Consider the following 18,369-nt stretch of genomic DNA (forward strand, 5'->3'; position numbering starts at 1 on the left):
CACTAGTGTACATTATACACACACACTAGTGTACATTATACATAGACACATGCTCGGAGTCAAGCGGTGATAATCAGTGAAAAAAAAAGAGTGATCAGGTTTCCATTCCTGACGAAGCTGAGGTGTGTTTGAGGAGATGAATAATGTAGAGGTGTGTGATACCACCACATGGACCAGACTAATGCAGAGCCTATGTAAAGACCTTCAATGAGCCTCTTCACATTTTACTGTTTAAATGTTCAGCTAAATATTTTGTAATGTTTAAAGCTTTGCTTCCATGTCTGAAGACTAGCAGAATTATAATTAAGTAAATAATTCGTCTCACAGGGACAGTTTCCTCTGACGGTCCTCCAGTTGAATCAGATGGGTGTGTGCGCTGTCCAGGACACACACACACACACACACACACACACACACACACACACACACACACACACACACACACACACACACACACACACACACACACACACACACACACACACACACACACACACACACACCACTCTGAGCAGGATGAAGAGCTTACTGAAGACGAGTGGAAGATGAACCATGAGACTGAGAAACTCATCAATTGTTCTGAGAACACACTCAGATACCTCGAGCTCACTGCATACGTCCTGATAGCAATACAGTGTGTGATGAGGGACAGGAACAGGAAGAAGAAAAGGAAGAAAGGATGGAAAGAAAGAAAAGAGTGTGAGAAATAAATATATGGAAAAATAGCAAAGAATGAACGAAGAAAAGAACCAAAAGAAGAAACAAAAGAAAAAGGAAAATATAGACCAGAAAAAAAGAGAGAAGTAAAGAAAGTAAAAATAAAAAATATATAAACAGGAAGAAAAGGACGAGGATTATAATAACTGATCTGAGCCTCTATGATATTCTATTATAGCTACAAAATATAATCCACAAAACAGTAAAAATATCATAACACACACAGATATGGTTTCTCTTTATTTATGATTAAACTTGATCAGTCAGGACACTCAGTCAGTATAAAAAATCAAACATAGTTCTGAAAACTCAAGTTCATCTAAAAGCATCTCCCCAGACGCCAGACGCCGGACTCCAGACGGTCCTTGGCTGAGTCTATTCTCCACCTGCACCCTGGTGACGCTGTTTATAAGTGTTATAGATGTTTAGGAACATTTCTTGGCAGGGAATTTGTGCCTGTAGTTTGGAGCAAATGAGGAAGGAGCCGGCCATCTTACGGTGCAGCGAGTACGACTCTTCTGGAGGAGGAGCGAGGCGGTGACGAAGCATCACCGGGATCAGATTGTGGATCCGACGCGTCGTGCTCTGAGTGCTAAAGTCGAAGGCGTCTGAAGAGGCGAATGCTTCTCCCAGGATCATCACTGCCTCCACGTGAGCTTCCTCAAAGGCCTGCCAGAGACACAAGAGTTTGTGTACAGAATTAACCTTTAAATCTAAAATCCAAATCCCAGAATGAACAGAAACTTCAGCAGCATTTATATATTCTGTGGTTTCGTCCACATTATAAATCATTAACAATAAAATTCTGATTTAAAAACTGAAATGTCCAGATTCTCTTCAGCTGCAGAACATAATGTGGAGTGAAGATCTCACACCTTGGCTTCATAACCAGTGAGGAACTTCAGGTCTTTGGACTTCTGTAGAACTCTGGCTCGATCACCCACTGATGCTGCATGCACCACCTAGTGGTCACACACACAAACAGACACACACACACACAAATAGACACACACACACACACACACACACACACACACACACAAATAGACACACACACACACACAAATAGACACACACACAGACACACAAATAGACACACACACAGACACACAAATAGACACACACACAGACACACACATAGACACACACACAAATAGACACACACAAATAGACACACACACACACACAAATAGACACACACACACACACACACAAATAGACACACACACACACACACACACACACACAAATAGACACACACACACACAAATAGACACACACACACACACACAAATAGACACACACACACACACAAATAGACACACACACAAATAGACACACACACACACACACACACACAAATAGACACACACACACACACACACAAATAGACACACACACACACAAATAGACACACACACACAAATAGACACACACACACACAAATAGACACACACACACACAAATAGACACACACACACAAATAGACACACACACACACACAAATAGACACACACACACACACAAATAGACACACACACACACACAAATAGACACACACACACACAAATAGACACACAAATAGACACACACACACAAATAGACACACACACACACAAATAGACACACACACACACACACACACAAATAGACACACACACACACACACAAATAGACACACACACACACACACAAATAGACACACACACACACAAATAGACACACACACAAATAGACACACACACACAAATAGACACACACACACACACACAAATAGACACACACACACACAAATAGACACACACACACAAATAGACACACACACACACACAAATAGACACACACACACACACAAATAGACACACACACACACACAAATAGACACACACACACACACAAATAGACACACACACACACAAATAGACACACACACACACACAAATAGACACACACACACACACAAATAGACACACACACACACAAATAGACACACACACACACAAATAGACACACACACACACAAATAGACACACACACACAAATAGACACACACACACACAAATAGACACACACACACACACACACACACACAAATAGACACACACACACACACACAAATAGACACACACACACACACACAAATAGACACACACACACACAAATAGACACACACACAAATAGACACACACACACAAATAGACACACACACACACACACACACACAAATAGACACACACACACACACAAATAGACACACACACACAAATAGACACACACACACACACAAATAGACACACACACACACACACAAATAGACACACACACACACACACAAATAGACACACACACACACACACAAATAGACACACACACACACACACAAATAGACACACACACACACACACAAATAGACACACACACACAAATAGACACACACACACACACACAAATAGACACACACACACACACACACACACAAATAGACACACACACACACACACAAATAGACACACACACACACACACACAAATAGACACACACACACACACAAATAGACACACACACACACACACACACACAAATAGACACACACACACACACAAATAGACACACACACACAAATAGACACACACACACACACACACACACACACAAATAGACACACACACACAAATAGACACACACACACACACACAAATAGACACACACACAAATAGACACACACACACACACACAAATAGACACACACACACACACAAATAGACACACACACACACACAAATAGACACACACACACACACACACAAATAGACACACACACACACACAAATAGACACACACACACACAAATAGACACACACACACACACACAAATAGACACACACACACAAATAGACACACACACACAAATAGACACACACACACAAATAGACACACACACACACACACACAAATAGACACACACACACACAAATAGACACACACACACACAAATAGACACACACACACAAATAGACACACACACACAAATAGACACACACACACACACACAAATAGACACACACACACACACACACAAATAGACACACACACACACACACACACAAATAGACACACACACACACACACACACACACACACACAAATAGACACACACACACACAAATAGACACACACACACACACACACACACAAATAGACACACACACACAAATAGACACACACACACACACAAATAGACACACACACACACACAAATAGACACACACACACACAAATAGACACACACACACACAAATAGACACACACACACACACACAAATAGACACACACACACACACACAAATAGACACACACACACACACAAATAGACACACACACACACACAAATAGACACACACAAATAGACACACACACACAAATAGACACACACACACACACACAAATAGACACACACACACACAAATAGACACACACACACACAAATAGACACACACACACACACAAATAGACACACACACACACACACAAATAGACACACACACACACAAATAGACACACACACACACAAATAGACACACACACACACAAATAGACACACACACACACAAATAGACACACACACACACACACAAATAGACACACACACACACACAAATAGACACACACACACACACACAAATAGACACACACACACACACAAATAGACACACACACACACACAAATAGACACACACACACACACACAAATAGACACACACACACACAAATAGACACACACACACACACAAATAGACACACACACACACACACAAATAGACACACACACACACAAATAGACACACACACACACACACACAAATAGACACACACACACACAAATAGACACACACACACACAAATAGACACACACACACACACAAATAGACACACACACACACACACAAATAGACACACACACACACACACAAATAGACACACACACACACAAATAGACACACACACACACACACACAAATAGACACACACACACACACACACAAATAGACACACACACACACACACACAAATAGACACACACACACACAAATAGACACACACACACACACAAATAGACACACACACACACAAATAGACACACACACACACAAATAGACACACACACACACAAATAGACACACACACACACAAATAGACACACACACACACAAATAGACACACACACACACAAATAGACACACACACACACAAATAGACACACACACACACAAATAGACACACACACACACAAATAGACACACACACACACAAATAGACACACACACACACAAATAGACACACACACACACACACACAAATAGACACACACACAAATAGACACACACACAAATAGACACACACACAAATAGACACACACACAAATAGACACACACACAAATAGACACACACACAAATAGACACACACACAAATAGACACACACACAAATAGACACACAGAGAGAGACAGCAAATAAACAGATTTAATATTAAGAGAATAATCTATATATTATTTAATAAAGAATAGAGGTTTCTATCATATTTAGAACTAATCATATTTACTATACTAATCATATTTAAATAAAGACATGTGGGATGTAAATGTGAACAGCTTTTTTTCACTAATACTAATTTAGTTCAGTGTTTATTGGGCGTCACCTCAATGTAGTCATCAGTGAAGGACTCTGGGTATTCTCGACAGGCTCCAAAGTCTAACAGGTAAATCTGTGAACCACAAGTGAGTGTTAAATGTGTACTTCATGTTCCTGTAACACTGAATAAAGGAAGATGTCTTCGTCTGTCACATGAAGTCTATTAACAAAGATCAGAGCGGTGTGTTTAATAAAACACCCGATGAATTAAGTCTGCAGAGGTGTAAATAAATAAATAAATCAAAAGCTTACCGTGTCCTCGTCAGCATTATAGTAGAAGTTGGACCAGTTGGGATCCGTCTGCATGAAGCGAAATTCAAAAAGTTCTCGCAGACACAACTGCAGGATGCTGAAGCAAATCTGTGGAGAAGCCATTCAGAAGACTTCAGATCAAACTGCTGCTTCGTCTTTATGGCTGATTCACAAAGATCTCTAACTGGAAATACTTGTGTCCTGATTATTAACTTAAACAATCTGCCATTTTAACGTGAGACACGTGAACGTTTTATACTCATTGTACATGAACTGAGCTTGTAGTCGATGGAGGAAGGACTCATGCATTAGCATCTGTTCTTCTGTCACTCTGAAAATATCACAAACTGCTTAAAATTTTTCATTCTTTTTTTTTTAAATACCAGAAATATCAAGTGTGCTCTTGATTCTTGACAAATACAGAATGATTGTAAGAGAAATCTAAGATGATGAATGCAAGGCAAAAAAATCTTACTTACAATTATAATAAAAAGTCTTGCTTTACCAAGTAAAATAAATAATATGCTGCAAGATTAATTAAATGCTGGGAACTGAGACGTCACCTAATAAGGACCTGTTATTTCTGCTCTATTCCCACAGACTCTCACCTTATTCCTGGTCTCCTGATCCAGATCCGTACAGCTGTCCAGTGGGACTCCATTAATCAGCTCCATGGTGATCACACGAGAGGTGGTGAGCTCATCGATGACCTCAGGTACTTTAAATATCGGGTCTCCTTCCATTAGGGTCCTGCAGGAGACATATAAAAGGTTTTGATGCTCCGAACACTGCGTTAATGCAGACGCTGTTTCTGCATCACTAGACTTACTTGAAGCGCTTGGCACAATTTGCCTCTCGTTTGTAATCACACTCCCAGGCGAGCTCCCTGTGAAGGACCTCCAGGCTGCTGTCTGCGAATAAACCTGACACAAATAACCACAATCACACAAAGATCCTTCACCGATGTTTGTATGTAACACGTTATGTGAGATGTGAAAGCGTTTTCCTCACTTACCCTCAGGAAGTGGCACGCTCATCTTCAACACGGACATCAGGTTGTTCACGTCGCTTTTAATGCTCTCTGAGACTCCTGGATACTGTACAGACAGACAGAGAATCTGAAGGTCAGACAGTTACGCTTCTGATTACTAGCTGGTTAAATCTTAGACCTTTTTTCTGTTTAAAAAATGAGGTTTTCATATCATCTCAGTTCAGCTGTGTAATATTGTAACATGAGGTGGTGTAAATTGTCACACGGTTCCTTATTCACTCCTCCTCAGTACCTGGATCTTCATAGCCACTTCTCTTCCATCGGGCAGGACTCCATGATGCACCTGACCAATGGAGGCTGCTGCAAAGGGTTTGTCCTGAAATGTCAGGAGCATGTCCTTCCAGCAAGGGCCCAACTCGTCCTCAAGAACTTTCTACAAACGTTCACCACAACGCAGAACAGAGAAACATGAACAACTCAACACACCTGATTATTAAACCCTCAGTGAGCTGCGACAGGTAACGTTCAGGTGAACAGGTGGATTTAACGCTTGTGTATAAGACAGTTCTATTGACAGTTAATTCCTTCAGGTTTAAGCATTAGCATCTAAAAAAAAAAGCATCTTTATTTTTTCCAATCATGAATTCAAAGTGAACGTGAGGAAGTACGGTTATTTATCCTGTGTTTCACGCAGGTTTCATTACTGATACCGTACGTGTCCTTATGTCCTGCTCCGTCCTCATGTTGGTGTCTTATAGACCTGGTGTAGCTGTGCTCATTTCACAACAACAATTCTTTTATATTAAACTGTACAGTATAAAACCAGCTAAAATTAAGGAACTTACCGTGGTTTGCCAGGCCGGCATGAAGTCCGCACTTTGTCTGACCCTCTCAAAGACCTTCTGTAGTTGTGGATTAATAAAGCTGTTATCTAAAAAACAAAACGTTGCTCGCTTTAGCACTGACTGACAAACTGACCTTCTAGGATCGCAGCAGCCGCAACGACTTAAAACTCGATCACGCTGGAACAAACTTAAGCTCAATACATAATCAATACACATCGTACTGTAAGAGCACCAGATGTTTGTGCTGTACCCTGAATGCTCAGCATCTGTCCAATCTTCAGCGCTGCTCCTCGCACCTTACAGAGTGTGTTAACAATCCTCTCGGCATTGGCCTCAGACAGGAGCGGAGAGTCCAACACTGCACCGGTATCTGACAGACAAATCCCATCCAGAATCATAAAATGCAACACAACAGCAATACAAAAGCACTAGAGATAGAAGTGGAAGAAAAAAAGAACATACTGGATTTTTTGCCTCCAAAAGATTGCTTTGCAACTTCAGCAATGGCACCAAGACCGAGTCCAACAGCTAAACCTGCAAGAGTCTAGGATGAGTACGAGGGCCGTCTGGGGTCAAAAGCAGCTGCCGTACAATCCAGGAGCAGATCAACAACTCTGACTTCTGTTATTTTTGCAAAATTTCAATTCATGATCATCAGGCGTCTCCCCATGAACTAGATCTACTCACCCCCAAAATTTGCCAGTCTGCTAATCCGTGTGACAGGAACCTTCCTTTCTTTAGCTCGCTCGCTTAGCTGAAAGGAAATCAGATTATTCAGTGAAACGATGACATCATCCTAACATCTCTACTGCAAGACTGCGTTTCTAATGTCATCTTACATTGTGAGGAGGAGCTGCTTTCTTTATATCCAAAATAATCTTACAGGCACTATATTAACAGTCTGAGAACTGAAGCAAACAAAAGTAGACATAGGCTCCTTTTCTCATCCATTACAGACGTTGCCTTTCCAACAACCTGTCTAGAGAAAACGGATAAAAAAAAAAAAAAACTCTTAACAGTTCATTATCTTCGTAAATCCTCCATTTATCCAGCACTGATCCTGAGCAAGGGATTATAAAAGAGTTCATATTAAATTCCAGTCATTAAGTGCTTTTGGATTAATTTTGCTAGAGAACAAAATATACCTAAGATGGATAAATTGCCCAAACTAATCACCGTGAATCACAGGAAAGTGACTATATTCTGACTATACTGAAAAATATGAACCAATTAATAAATTGACAAAAGATATGAACTATATACATATGTCTGTCCTCACCTTCTGGCGAACAGGACGGGCGGCGCTCTGTTTAACATCCCTGGCCTTTTGTATGTCCTCTGGACTCAGTCTGGCCACAACGGAGTCATGAACGAACCTCACGTGATTACAAGGTGCTGAAACGTGCAGGAACCGAGCGCTTTGTCCAGGGTTAGGGTTAGGTTGCTGGTTCCTGCTGGTTCCTGCTGGTGTTCCTCCAGGAGGGTAAATGTCCTCCTTGCTAAAGGTATCCGGTGCGAGCTCCGAGCCCACGGCCCATTTGGCTGCCTCGTGGTCCTCCATCTGGTCCCATCCTTCGATGTCCGGGAACTCTTCAGACGTAGTCGTCTGGTAAAAATACAAGCAAAATGATTGCAACAAAACTGCAAGAGAATAAAATGTGATTTATCTCAACACACAGGAGCATAGAGTCAGATCTCCATGTACCTTGTCTTGCTTTATCATGGTACCAGTCCAAGCCCCAACTGCATCCTGTGCAGCTTTGATTCCGGCTCCCAGCGTGGAGTTGCAGGCGATCAACCTCAGCTGCTCTGCCTGTGTGGTGGCGAAGGCGGCACCGACCCTGCTGGCACCCCTCACCACCTGGAACACCTCTGACAGCATCACTGGGTGTAAGGAGAAACCAACAAGTCTTTATTAAGTTCTTTTACAGAAAGCCTGGAATAACAATGAAGAAAGGAGAACTTTATCCACAACTATAAGGACTAACAAATGCAGCGTATAATAGCACAGAAACATGCAGGAAAATACAGAAGCTAAAATTTGCAAAAAACAAAATTTATATAACTGCTAAAACTTCTGGCCATGACTCTAAATGTTGGATTATGGGTTTCTGTTAGTGAGCTCAGACTCGGGGTTAGTGAGCTCAGACTTGGGGGTTAGTGAGCTCAGACTTGGGGGTTAGTGAGCTCAGACTTGGGGGTTAGTGAGCTCAGACTTGGGGGTTAGTGAGCTCAGACTCGGGGTTAGTGAGGATCTGTAAAATTCAGCTACAGGAGCATTAGTGAGCTCAGACTCTGGTGTTAGTGAGATCAGACAGTAGCAGTCTTGGAGATTGTGTGTGTGATGTGTGTGTGAGATATGAGTGTGTGTGTGAGAGAGATATGAGTGTGTGTGTGAGAGATATGAGTGTGTGTGTGTATGTGTGAGATGTGTGTGTGTGTGTGATATGTATATATGTGTGTGTGTGTGTGTGTGTGTGTGTGTGTGTTATATATGTATGTGTATGTGTGTGTTATATATGTATGTGTATGTATGTGTGAGGTGTGTGTGTGTGTGTGTGTGAGATGTGTGTGAGATGTGTGTGTGTGTGTGTGTGTGAGATATGTGTGCGAGATATGTGTGTGAGATATGTGTGTGTGATATGTGTGTGTGTGTGTGTGTGTGTGTGTGTGAGATATGTGTGCGAGATATGTGTGTGAGATATGTGTGTGTGATATGTGTGTGTGATATGTGTGTGTGATATGTGTGTGTGATATGTGTGTGTGTGTGTGTGTGAGATATGTGTGCGAGATATGTGTGTGAGATATGTGTGTGTGATATGTGTGTGTGATATGTGTGTGTGATATGTGTGTGTGTTATGTGTGTGTGTGTGTGTGTCCTACTGAAATATGGTATTTATAACAACTGGATTCTCCTAGTTGTTGTTGTTTAGCGGCATTCCATGACTAACTGATGTTCTATAACCGGTAATAACCACCTACAGCAGCACATGACACATAATTAATGCACATAAGAGAAACGACTCACCGCTGTTTATAAACGTTACACTATGTCCTTCTAACGCTCCCGACGTGCCACGGTGTGATCACAGCTACCGGACCCGGAAATACATGTGGAGATGGACGTGCGGCGCAGCCAATCACATTTATCCTTATCCGCGTGACGACAGACAACAATAACTACTGACCAATGATATTAGAAGCAGGGCGGGCAGTTACATGTACAGCTCCAGACGGGGCGGGTTTTAGTAAAATAACCTTATTACGGCATTTCGGATCTTTTCACATGAGTCGGGTTAAAGAGTCGATTCTTGGTTCGTAGTCAATAAGTTTACTTTTTTTGGTCAGCAATTGTTGTTTTTGGGACAACTATGAACGGAATAATGTTCATTTACATTCCATTACATTTTATAAAATCTGTTTCTAATGTTAAATCACCAAAACACTACACAGGGCTCTGTGTACTTCACTGTCTTTTGTCCTGCACTGTCTTTTGTATTGCACTGTTATTTGTCCTTTACTGTCTTCTTGTCTTTTGTCCTTTACTGTCTTTTTGTCTTTTGTCCTTTACTGTCTTCTTGTCTTTTGTCCTGCACTGTCTTTTTGTCTTTTGTCCTTTACTGTCTTCTTGTCTTTTGTCCTGCACTGTCTTCTTGTCTTTCGTCCTTTACTGTCTTTTTGTCTTTTGTCCTTTACTGTCTTCTTGTCTTTTGTCCTGCACTGTCTTCTTGTCTTTTGTCCTTTACTGTCTTTTTGTCTTTTGTCCTTTACTGTCTTCTTGTCTTGTGTCTCACACTGTGTACACCAGGTTGTACAGATACACTTTATGTGTGTAGGACTAACTGACTTCAGTCCTTATGTCTGTGATGTTCTATGTAGCTCCCTGGTCCTGGATGAACGTTGTCTCATGTCACTGTGTACTGTGTCACATATATATGGTGTAAATGATAATAAAAGCTTCTTGACTTGACCTGACATTTACATTAAGCGCTCACACACACACGCACACACACACGCACACACACACACACACACACACACACACACACACACACACACACACACACACACACACACACACATTTTTATCATTGCCAATACACCCTGCACATTTTGGGAGCTGTGACAATTTAATTGAATATATCAGTTAATAACCTGCAGTCTATCTGCACTACAAGTAACACCAGAATCACTAAATACATCACAAACACACCATAAACACACAGCATGTGTGAACATGGACTTTTCCTTTAATCACTCAGCAGTGTTGTGATGCTCAGGCTCTTAGAGGACGGCTTGGAGCTTCCATATATGGGCATGCCATCAGCTCGCTTCTCTTATTGGCTGCTGGCGCTGTGCAGCTGCCTGTCAACAAGATGGCCTTCAATTGCTTTTTAAACACAACGAAACTGCACTAGTTTTAATACGACGTCAGTGTTTTTATAAAGATCTACAAGTACAGAACTGTAGTGGTAGCTATAATATATAAAGGTATATATAAAGAGCGATATTGTGTAGCTGTGGAGGAGAGAGAGAGAGAGAGAGAGAGAGGAAAAGAGAGAGAGGCTTCACTGCAGCTATGCTATAGGTCACAGGCTAACGCTGAGGTAACAGACCTCTGACACGGCCTGCTGCTTTTGGGCTCTTTTTAATGGACGTTTTTACAGATATTTTTAGTCGACGTTAGATTGTTGTTGTCATTGTTGTGGGAGAAGCTGCTGGTCGGAGCCCAAACACGCTGTCTGTGAGGTAAGAAGCAGTGAATGTTTATGTAACGTTAGCTGGAAGGGAACGAGATAGCCATGATGCTAACAGGCTAAACCTGTGCTAGGTTGCTAACAGGCTAAACCTGTGCTATGATGCTAACAGGCTAAACCTGTGCTATGATGCTAACAGGCTAAACCTGTGCTATGATGCTAACAGGCTAAACCTGTGCTATGATGCTAACAGGCTAAACCTGTGCTATGATGCTAACAGGCTAAACCTGTGCTATGATGCTAACAGGCTAAACCTGTGCTATGATGCTAACAGGCTAAACCTGTGCTAGCTTCAGCTCTTCCACACGAACACGATGATAAAAGTATTATCGAAAATGTGAGTTTTTTTCTCTCTTTTAGTTTTAAGTGTTCAACTGGAAGTAAAACTAATAATGTCATCTAAGTATTTAAGCAGCTAAGTAAATGTTGTCTGTGCTGTGGGTCTAAACGCTTGGTTTATCCTGCAGGTACATTTTATTAACGTCATTGTGCTTAAACACGTCAGACTGAACTGTTAACTAACATATAATACATGAATTTATTTACACTCTGAAATGAATTATATTCTGTTTTTAAAGCAGCAGTATTGTGAAATGTTGTTGATACTAAACAGGCTAAGACACAATGAGATGGCTAGCAGTCAATACTTTATTTTTTACACGTGAACGTGTGATTTAATGTTTAAAATGACAACGTGCTACAGTGATGAGTGTCACAGCTAAGTGTCTTAACATCTAACGCTAGGTGTTTATTACTGCGTTAGAGCTCAGACTTTCCTCTGTTTTATAATCTAATCTACAGTTATAGACTCTAATGTAATCTACAGTTATAGATTCTAATGTAATCTACAGTTATAGATTCTAATGTAACCTACAGTTATAGATTCTAATGTAATCTACAGTTATAGATTCTAATGTAATCTACAGTTATAGATTCTAATGTAATCTACAGTTATAGATTCTAATGTAATCTAGTTATAGACTCTAATGTAACCTACAGTTATAGATTCTAATGTAATCTACAGTTATAGACTCTAATGTAATCTACAGTTATAGATTCTAATGTAACCTACAGTTATAGATTCTAATGTAATCTACAGTTATAGATTCTAATGTAATCTACAGTTATAGATTCTAATGTAATCTACAGTTATAGATTCTAATATAATCTAGTTATAGACTCTAATGTAACCTACAGTTATAGATTCTAATGTAATCTACAGTTATAGACTCTAATGTAATCTACAGTTATAGATTCTAATGTAATCTACAGTTATAGATTCTAATGTAATCTACAGTTATAGATTCTAATGTAACCTACAGTTATAGATTCTAATGTAATCTACAGTTATAGATTCTAATGTAATCTACAGTTATAGATTCTAATGTAATCTACAGTTATAGATTCTAATGTAATCTACAGTTATAGATTCTAATGTAACCTACAGTTATAGACTCTAATGTAATCTACAGTTATAGATTCTAATGTAATCTACAGTTATAGATTCTAATCTACAGTTATAGATTCTAATGTAATCTACAGTTATAGATTCTAATGTAATCTACAGTTATAGATTCTAATGTAATCTACAGTTCACGGTAATCATCAAAGGTCTAAATGACCGTAGTTTCTCGTCAGTGTGAGCCTAACCTTCTCTAACTAGTTCATTACTCCTGCGGTGAGAGAACCATAATTCAGTCCCAGTCTTTGTCACAGCTGCTGATTAATATTTGGTCTGTCGTTGAATGTCTGACCATGTAATTGTTAGTGGTGTCTGAGGGAGGAAACCGAGCCTTGCCAAATTTTTCAGTATTCCAACTGGTTCTGTAAATCTTTGTTAAAATTTTATTTATTTTTTTTGGTAGGTGTACAATTAATTTACTGGACATTTGAGACAGAAAAGGGCATAAATGTGCTCCATAAACAAAGACATTCATTATAATCCAGAATAACTGCCTTTGCATACCTATGATTGCAGATATGTGGCTAATGAGTATAATGTTTGTGTATAGAGCAGAATTTAGATCATGAAATGAAGCTGTGTTGAGATTTGTGTGGAATTTATCAGTCATCTGTAACACCATTTTACACATCACCTCCGTGCTTAAACTCTCACGTCAGGTTAACAATAAAATGATCACATTAGGAGTGAGTTTATAACATGCCGTATTTGGCGATGTCGTGTGACGATGTTTGCGTCACTTGGTCATCTGATAACTCGCTGGTCACAACAGGATGTCCAAGCAGCCGAAAATACAAAAATCAAACAATTTTAATAACCTTGCTGCAGGACTAAATTCTGCAGGCAAACAATTATTTTCCAAATGCAAGGTGATGTCTGCATAGAAAATCACACACGTATGTATTCAGACTGAGGCCATCCTTAAAAATATTTTGGTTTGCATTAACTGATGCAGGCTATATAGACCATAAACAAATTTGTTTGAACCGTGACCGCGAACATTTAGTTTACTGCAGCCGCAGCCATCATTACCAAGTGTGAACCGTTAACTCTGACAGTGAATAAGAGAACGAGACGAAGCGAACGCACAGGCCATAGTGTGACCTCCGGTAACCAATAGTGTAAACATAGATGACGTCATGGGTTTTTATTTAAAAGAAAGAACGTTGCCTTCGTTTGTATGCACTCCTAGGCAATTTATATATTTACAATATTTACTAAAATATAATTAATATTATTTTATTGCTTTTGTATTAGTTGTTTGAAGAGTAAAAAAGAAAAATTGGTCGCAAACTTGCAACCGGCAAGTCGGTCGGACTTAAAGCAAAAAAAAAAATAAATTTGAGTCGGTCCTAAATTGACAGGGTCAGTCGGGTTACGGCAAACAAGAATATTTTTAAGGATGGCCTAAAGTTACAAAAGATTATTTGGTCTGTAATTTCCTCTGAGGAAGACAGACAAAATCACAGACACGGCCGATCGAGACAGAAAAAAAACACGTCATGACACCATATAAATGTAATCCTGTTTGAATAGGGCTTTGACACGGACTAAACACCTGATTTGCCTCGATTTACAATATTTTTGTGTTGTATTTAATAATGCAACTCAGTGTTCAGACATAATTATTGCATGATGTAGTTATTAATTGGGGTTCTATACAAGATGTAATATTTAATCATTTTTTTTTTTTTTTTTTTTTTAGATTAAAACTTTTGATGGAGACTTCAGACCATGAACAACGACAATGAGTGGTGAATGAAAAAACTGCCCAGCGTAGTGGCAGATATGCTCTTCAAGGGCTCATGATGAACCGTGACACCTTTTCCCACATCCGGCTGTGGTGCCCGCGTCCGTTTGGCACCTACTCGCAAAACAAGCCTTTCAGTAATGGCACAATTGGCGGTGGGACATCTGCTCTTTGTAAAGCCGACACTGCTGCCTGTCCATCCATAGATGATAGTGGAGTTGCTGAGGAGAATACTGAGGATGTGGGCACTGAGAACACCCCTCCTGCCCCATCGTCCAACCTCCGGGCACCCACACCCCCTGCACCACCCTCGACTTCCACACAAATGGAAGATGGCAGGGTGTTGCTGGATACATGGTATGTCATTAAACCAGGCAATACCAAAGAGAAAATTGCCTTTTTCGTGGCTCACCAGTGTACAGGGGCAGGTATTCCGAGACCTAGTGCCATGAAGGTGAAGGGAAACTGGGGCACAGACTGTACCAAGGCTAAGCGTCGTCGCCGTTGCTCTTCATACGACCCTTCTACAAGAGCTCAGAATGTGACCTCAGAGCTACTGTCCGAGCCCAGCTGCCTGGAGGACAGCGTTGGCGTGAACGAGACCGACCTGCTATCTGTAGCAGAGATGGTGGCCCTTGTTGAGCAGCGCACAGCTATGGCCTTGCAAGGCATGGCAGCTCAAGGACAAATGACCTCAAGCAACCAGCAGCATACAGTTCTCCAAAATTCTATTTCAGATTCTCCACCTGTTGTATTCCTTTCGGAATCTTCTCCTCCTGCCCCAATCTCGAAAAGTGACTTTGAACGGCAGCAACAGCAGGAATCCAGGCGTGTTGCTCAGGCAGTAGCACGCTTTGAGTCTCAGCAGCAAAATCTTGAGAGTACGATATTGCGGCCTCAGATACACGACTCTGGTAAAGACCGGGATTGTGTCGGCGAGACCGGGGCAAACGGCCAAAACCATGGTCGAGGGGAAGTTAGGATTGCGTTTCGAGTGTCTAGTTTGGATCCCCGGTCCCAGTCTGAGCCTGAAGGTCGCCCCAGGTGCATGTTTATGAGTTGTGGGACTGGAGCAGGGCAAGCAGCAACCAGGGCCAAAGAAAAGATCACGTGTGATCTTTACCAGCTGGTTAGCCCTTCATCTCGAGACTCCAGTACCGTTCTGGCTAGCTCATCAAAATCAGATGCCACAGGAGAAGACATCACTGAGCGGTCTCCCTCCACAACTACAGACCATACCCCAGACCATTGCACGGGAGAGAAAAAGGCTGTGTCTCGTGAGCGAGTGACCGGCTTCCATGTTGAAGTTGTTGTCACAGGAGCTGTGGACCAGTGTGTCTTCTATGGTAAGGACAGCACAGAGAATGTCCAAGAAGAGACTGTTTGCATAGCTATGCCTAGTGGGACTAACCGAGCTGATGTTTTAGAAGAGCCTCCACCTGGCCAGCTTTTCTTTCTCCAAAGCCCATCTGCTGAAGATGAAAGTGATTCGGGGATCTCCAGTGGAATTTGCTCTTTGGACCGTGCAAATAAAAGTGGCTCTGTGGGGAATGCTGTAGAGAGACCGGCCAGCCCGATTGCCAGCGTGGAGGACTGCACTGATAAATCTCTCTGCCGACTCTACCGTCATGTTTCTCATGATTTTCTGGAGATTCGTTTCCAGATCCAGCGACTTCTGGAGCCACGGCAGTATATGCTCATGCTTCCTGACCACATCATGGTGAACATATTCAGCTACTTACCCACCCGCTCTCTTGCAGCCTTGAAGTGCACCTGCCATGACTTTAAGGCCCTAATTGAGACCTATGGTGTGCGTGCCACAGACTCTCGCTGGAACCAGGACCCGCTGTATCGTGATGACCCCTGCAAGCAGTGCAAGCGGCAGTACGAGCGGGGGGACGTCTCGCTTTGCCGTTGGCACCCCAAACCTTATCACCACGACCTGCCTTACGGACGCTCGTACTGGATGTGCTGCCGGCGCACGGACAAGGACACACCTGGCTGTAGAGTTGGACTGCATGACAACAACTGGGTCCAACCATGTGACATGGTTCAGGCCCGCGCCAAAAGAGAAGATGGGAGGTAAAGACAGTAGTAGGATGTTTCTGGGTTCCTTTCTTACTCTCATGCTGTCTAAACCTCACGACAGTGTAATATTTATGGTTGAGCCTCCCTCCCCACCTCAGCTTGTTAACCCTGCTATCATGTCAGTATCAGTTCTTAGCAGCACAGCATACTTCTTATGGCCGTAATATGCTGAGTGTGAATATCAGCGCTGATTAACTGAGGTTAATGTCTGCTGCATGGGACTAAATCTTTACACGTATTTGTAAACTGGTTAGAAATTCTTTCTGGCTTGGCTTAAAACCAACACTGAAGCCAAACCCAACCTCGCTAAACCTGCAGGTTAGGCATTGGCTTGTCTTGCTAAAGTCATTAAATGTATTATGGTTGGATGTCATGTTTTCTTTACTGACCCTGGGGCAAAAATGATGTCACTTTACAAATACCTGATGTCACTTTGTAATCAACAGTTCTACTGCTTATGTCGTTTGTTTCTGTGTGTGTGTGTGTGTGTGAATGAGTGAACTTTTTTTCTTCCTTCCTTTTTTTGGTTTCAATGTTTGCAAAAATAAGATCAATATGGAAATACGTATTTCTCGTTCATCTATTTTTCTCTGTCGTGCCCCAGCACCAGCACGATCGCTTTCTGTTGGTGAAAAAGACATCAGGTCCCACAGCCTTAAGCCCATTCCATCTGCTCACTCCATCCACAATCTTTCAAACAGAATCAAATGTTGAGGCTGATGCCCTTTGGTTTGAGAGACCGTTGTAGGTTTCGCAGTCAACATATGTTCTAGGGACTTTTTGCCTCGAAAGTAAATAAAAGTTATTTAAAACTGGTGT

At 41.4% G+C, this 18,369-nt stretch overlaps 2 protein-coding genes across 3 annotated transcripts; one reads left to right on the forward strand and one right to left on the reverse strand.

The window, feature by feature from the left end:
- Positions 1-944: 944 nt before the first annotated feature.
- Positions 945-10,654, reverse strand: coq8b (coenzyme Q8B). The gene is made up of 15 exons (XM_060888458.1): positions 10,522-10,654; positions 9,199-9,377; positions 8,773-9,099; positions 8,181-8,247; positions 7,956-8,027; positions 7,744-7,863; positions 7,494-7,579; positions 6,941-7,081; positions 6,673-6,754; positions 6,487-6,580; positions 6,266-6,407; positions 5,658-5,765; positions 5,413-5,478; positions 1,593-1,679; positions 945-1,386 (listed from the first exon to the last, which is right to left on the reverse strand). The coding sequence occupies exons 2-15, from the start codon at positions 9,373-9,375 to the stop codon at positions 1,093-1,095; spliced, it is 1,863 nt and encodes a 620-aa protein (XP_060744441.1). The 5' UTR covers positions 9,376-9,377; positions 10,522-10,654; the 3' UTR covers positions 945-1,092.
- A 1,111-nt stretch (positions 10,655-11,765) lies between these two features.
- On the forward strand, positions 11,766-18,366 carry fbxo46 (F-box protein 46). Of its 2 annotated transcripts, XM_060888197.1 has the most exons (3): positions 11,766-12,242; positions 12,525-12,587; positions 15,418-18,366. In XM_060888197.1, exon 3 carries the CDS (start codon positions 15,518-15,520, stop codon positions 17,546-17,548), a length of 2,031 nt encoding a protein of 676 aa, XP_060744180.1. In that variant the 5' UTR covers positions 11,766-12,242; positions 12,525-12,587; positions 15,418-15,517; the 3' UTR covers positions 17,549-18,366. The 2 variants fall into 2 exon arrangements, with proteins under 2 accessions (XP_060744180.1, XP_060744179.1); XM_060888196.1 differs by lacking the exon at positions 12,525-12,587.
- The last annotated feature ends 3 nt before the right edge of the window (positions 18,367-18,369 follow it).

Source organism: Tachysurus vachellii, chromosome 15 (genome assembly GCF_030014155.1).
Source record: "Tachysurus vachellii isolate PV-2020 chromosome 15, HZAU_Pvac_v1, whole genome shotgun sequence".
Lineage (NCBI taxonomy): Eukaryota > Metazoa > Chordata > Actinopteri > Siluriformes > Bagridae > Tachysurus > Tachysurus vachellii.

Bases quoted from the DNA above. Each gene is read 5' to 3' on its own strand.
- fbxo46 (XM_060888197.1), top strand. From the start codon at position 15,518: ATGATGAACCGTGACACCTTTTCCCACATCCGGCTGTGGTGCCCGCGT.
- coq8b (XM_060888458.1), bottom strand. From the start codon at position 9,375: ATGCTGTCAGAGGTGTTCCAGGTGGTGAGGGGTGCCAGCAGGGTCGGT. The intron at 7,864-7,955 runs GTATGTTCTTTT...TTTGTCTGTCAG, and splicing joins TTTTGGAGGCAAAAAATCCA to ATACCGGTGCAGTGTTGGAC. The intron at 5,766-6,265 runs GTGAGAGTCTGT...GCTTCTCCACAG, and splicing joins ATCAGGAGACCAGGAATAAG to ATTTGCTTCAGCATCCTGCA.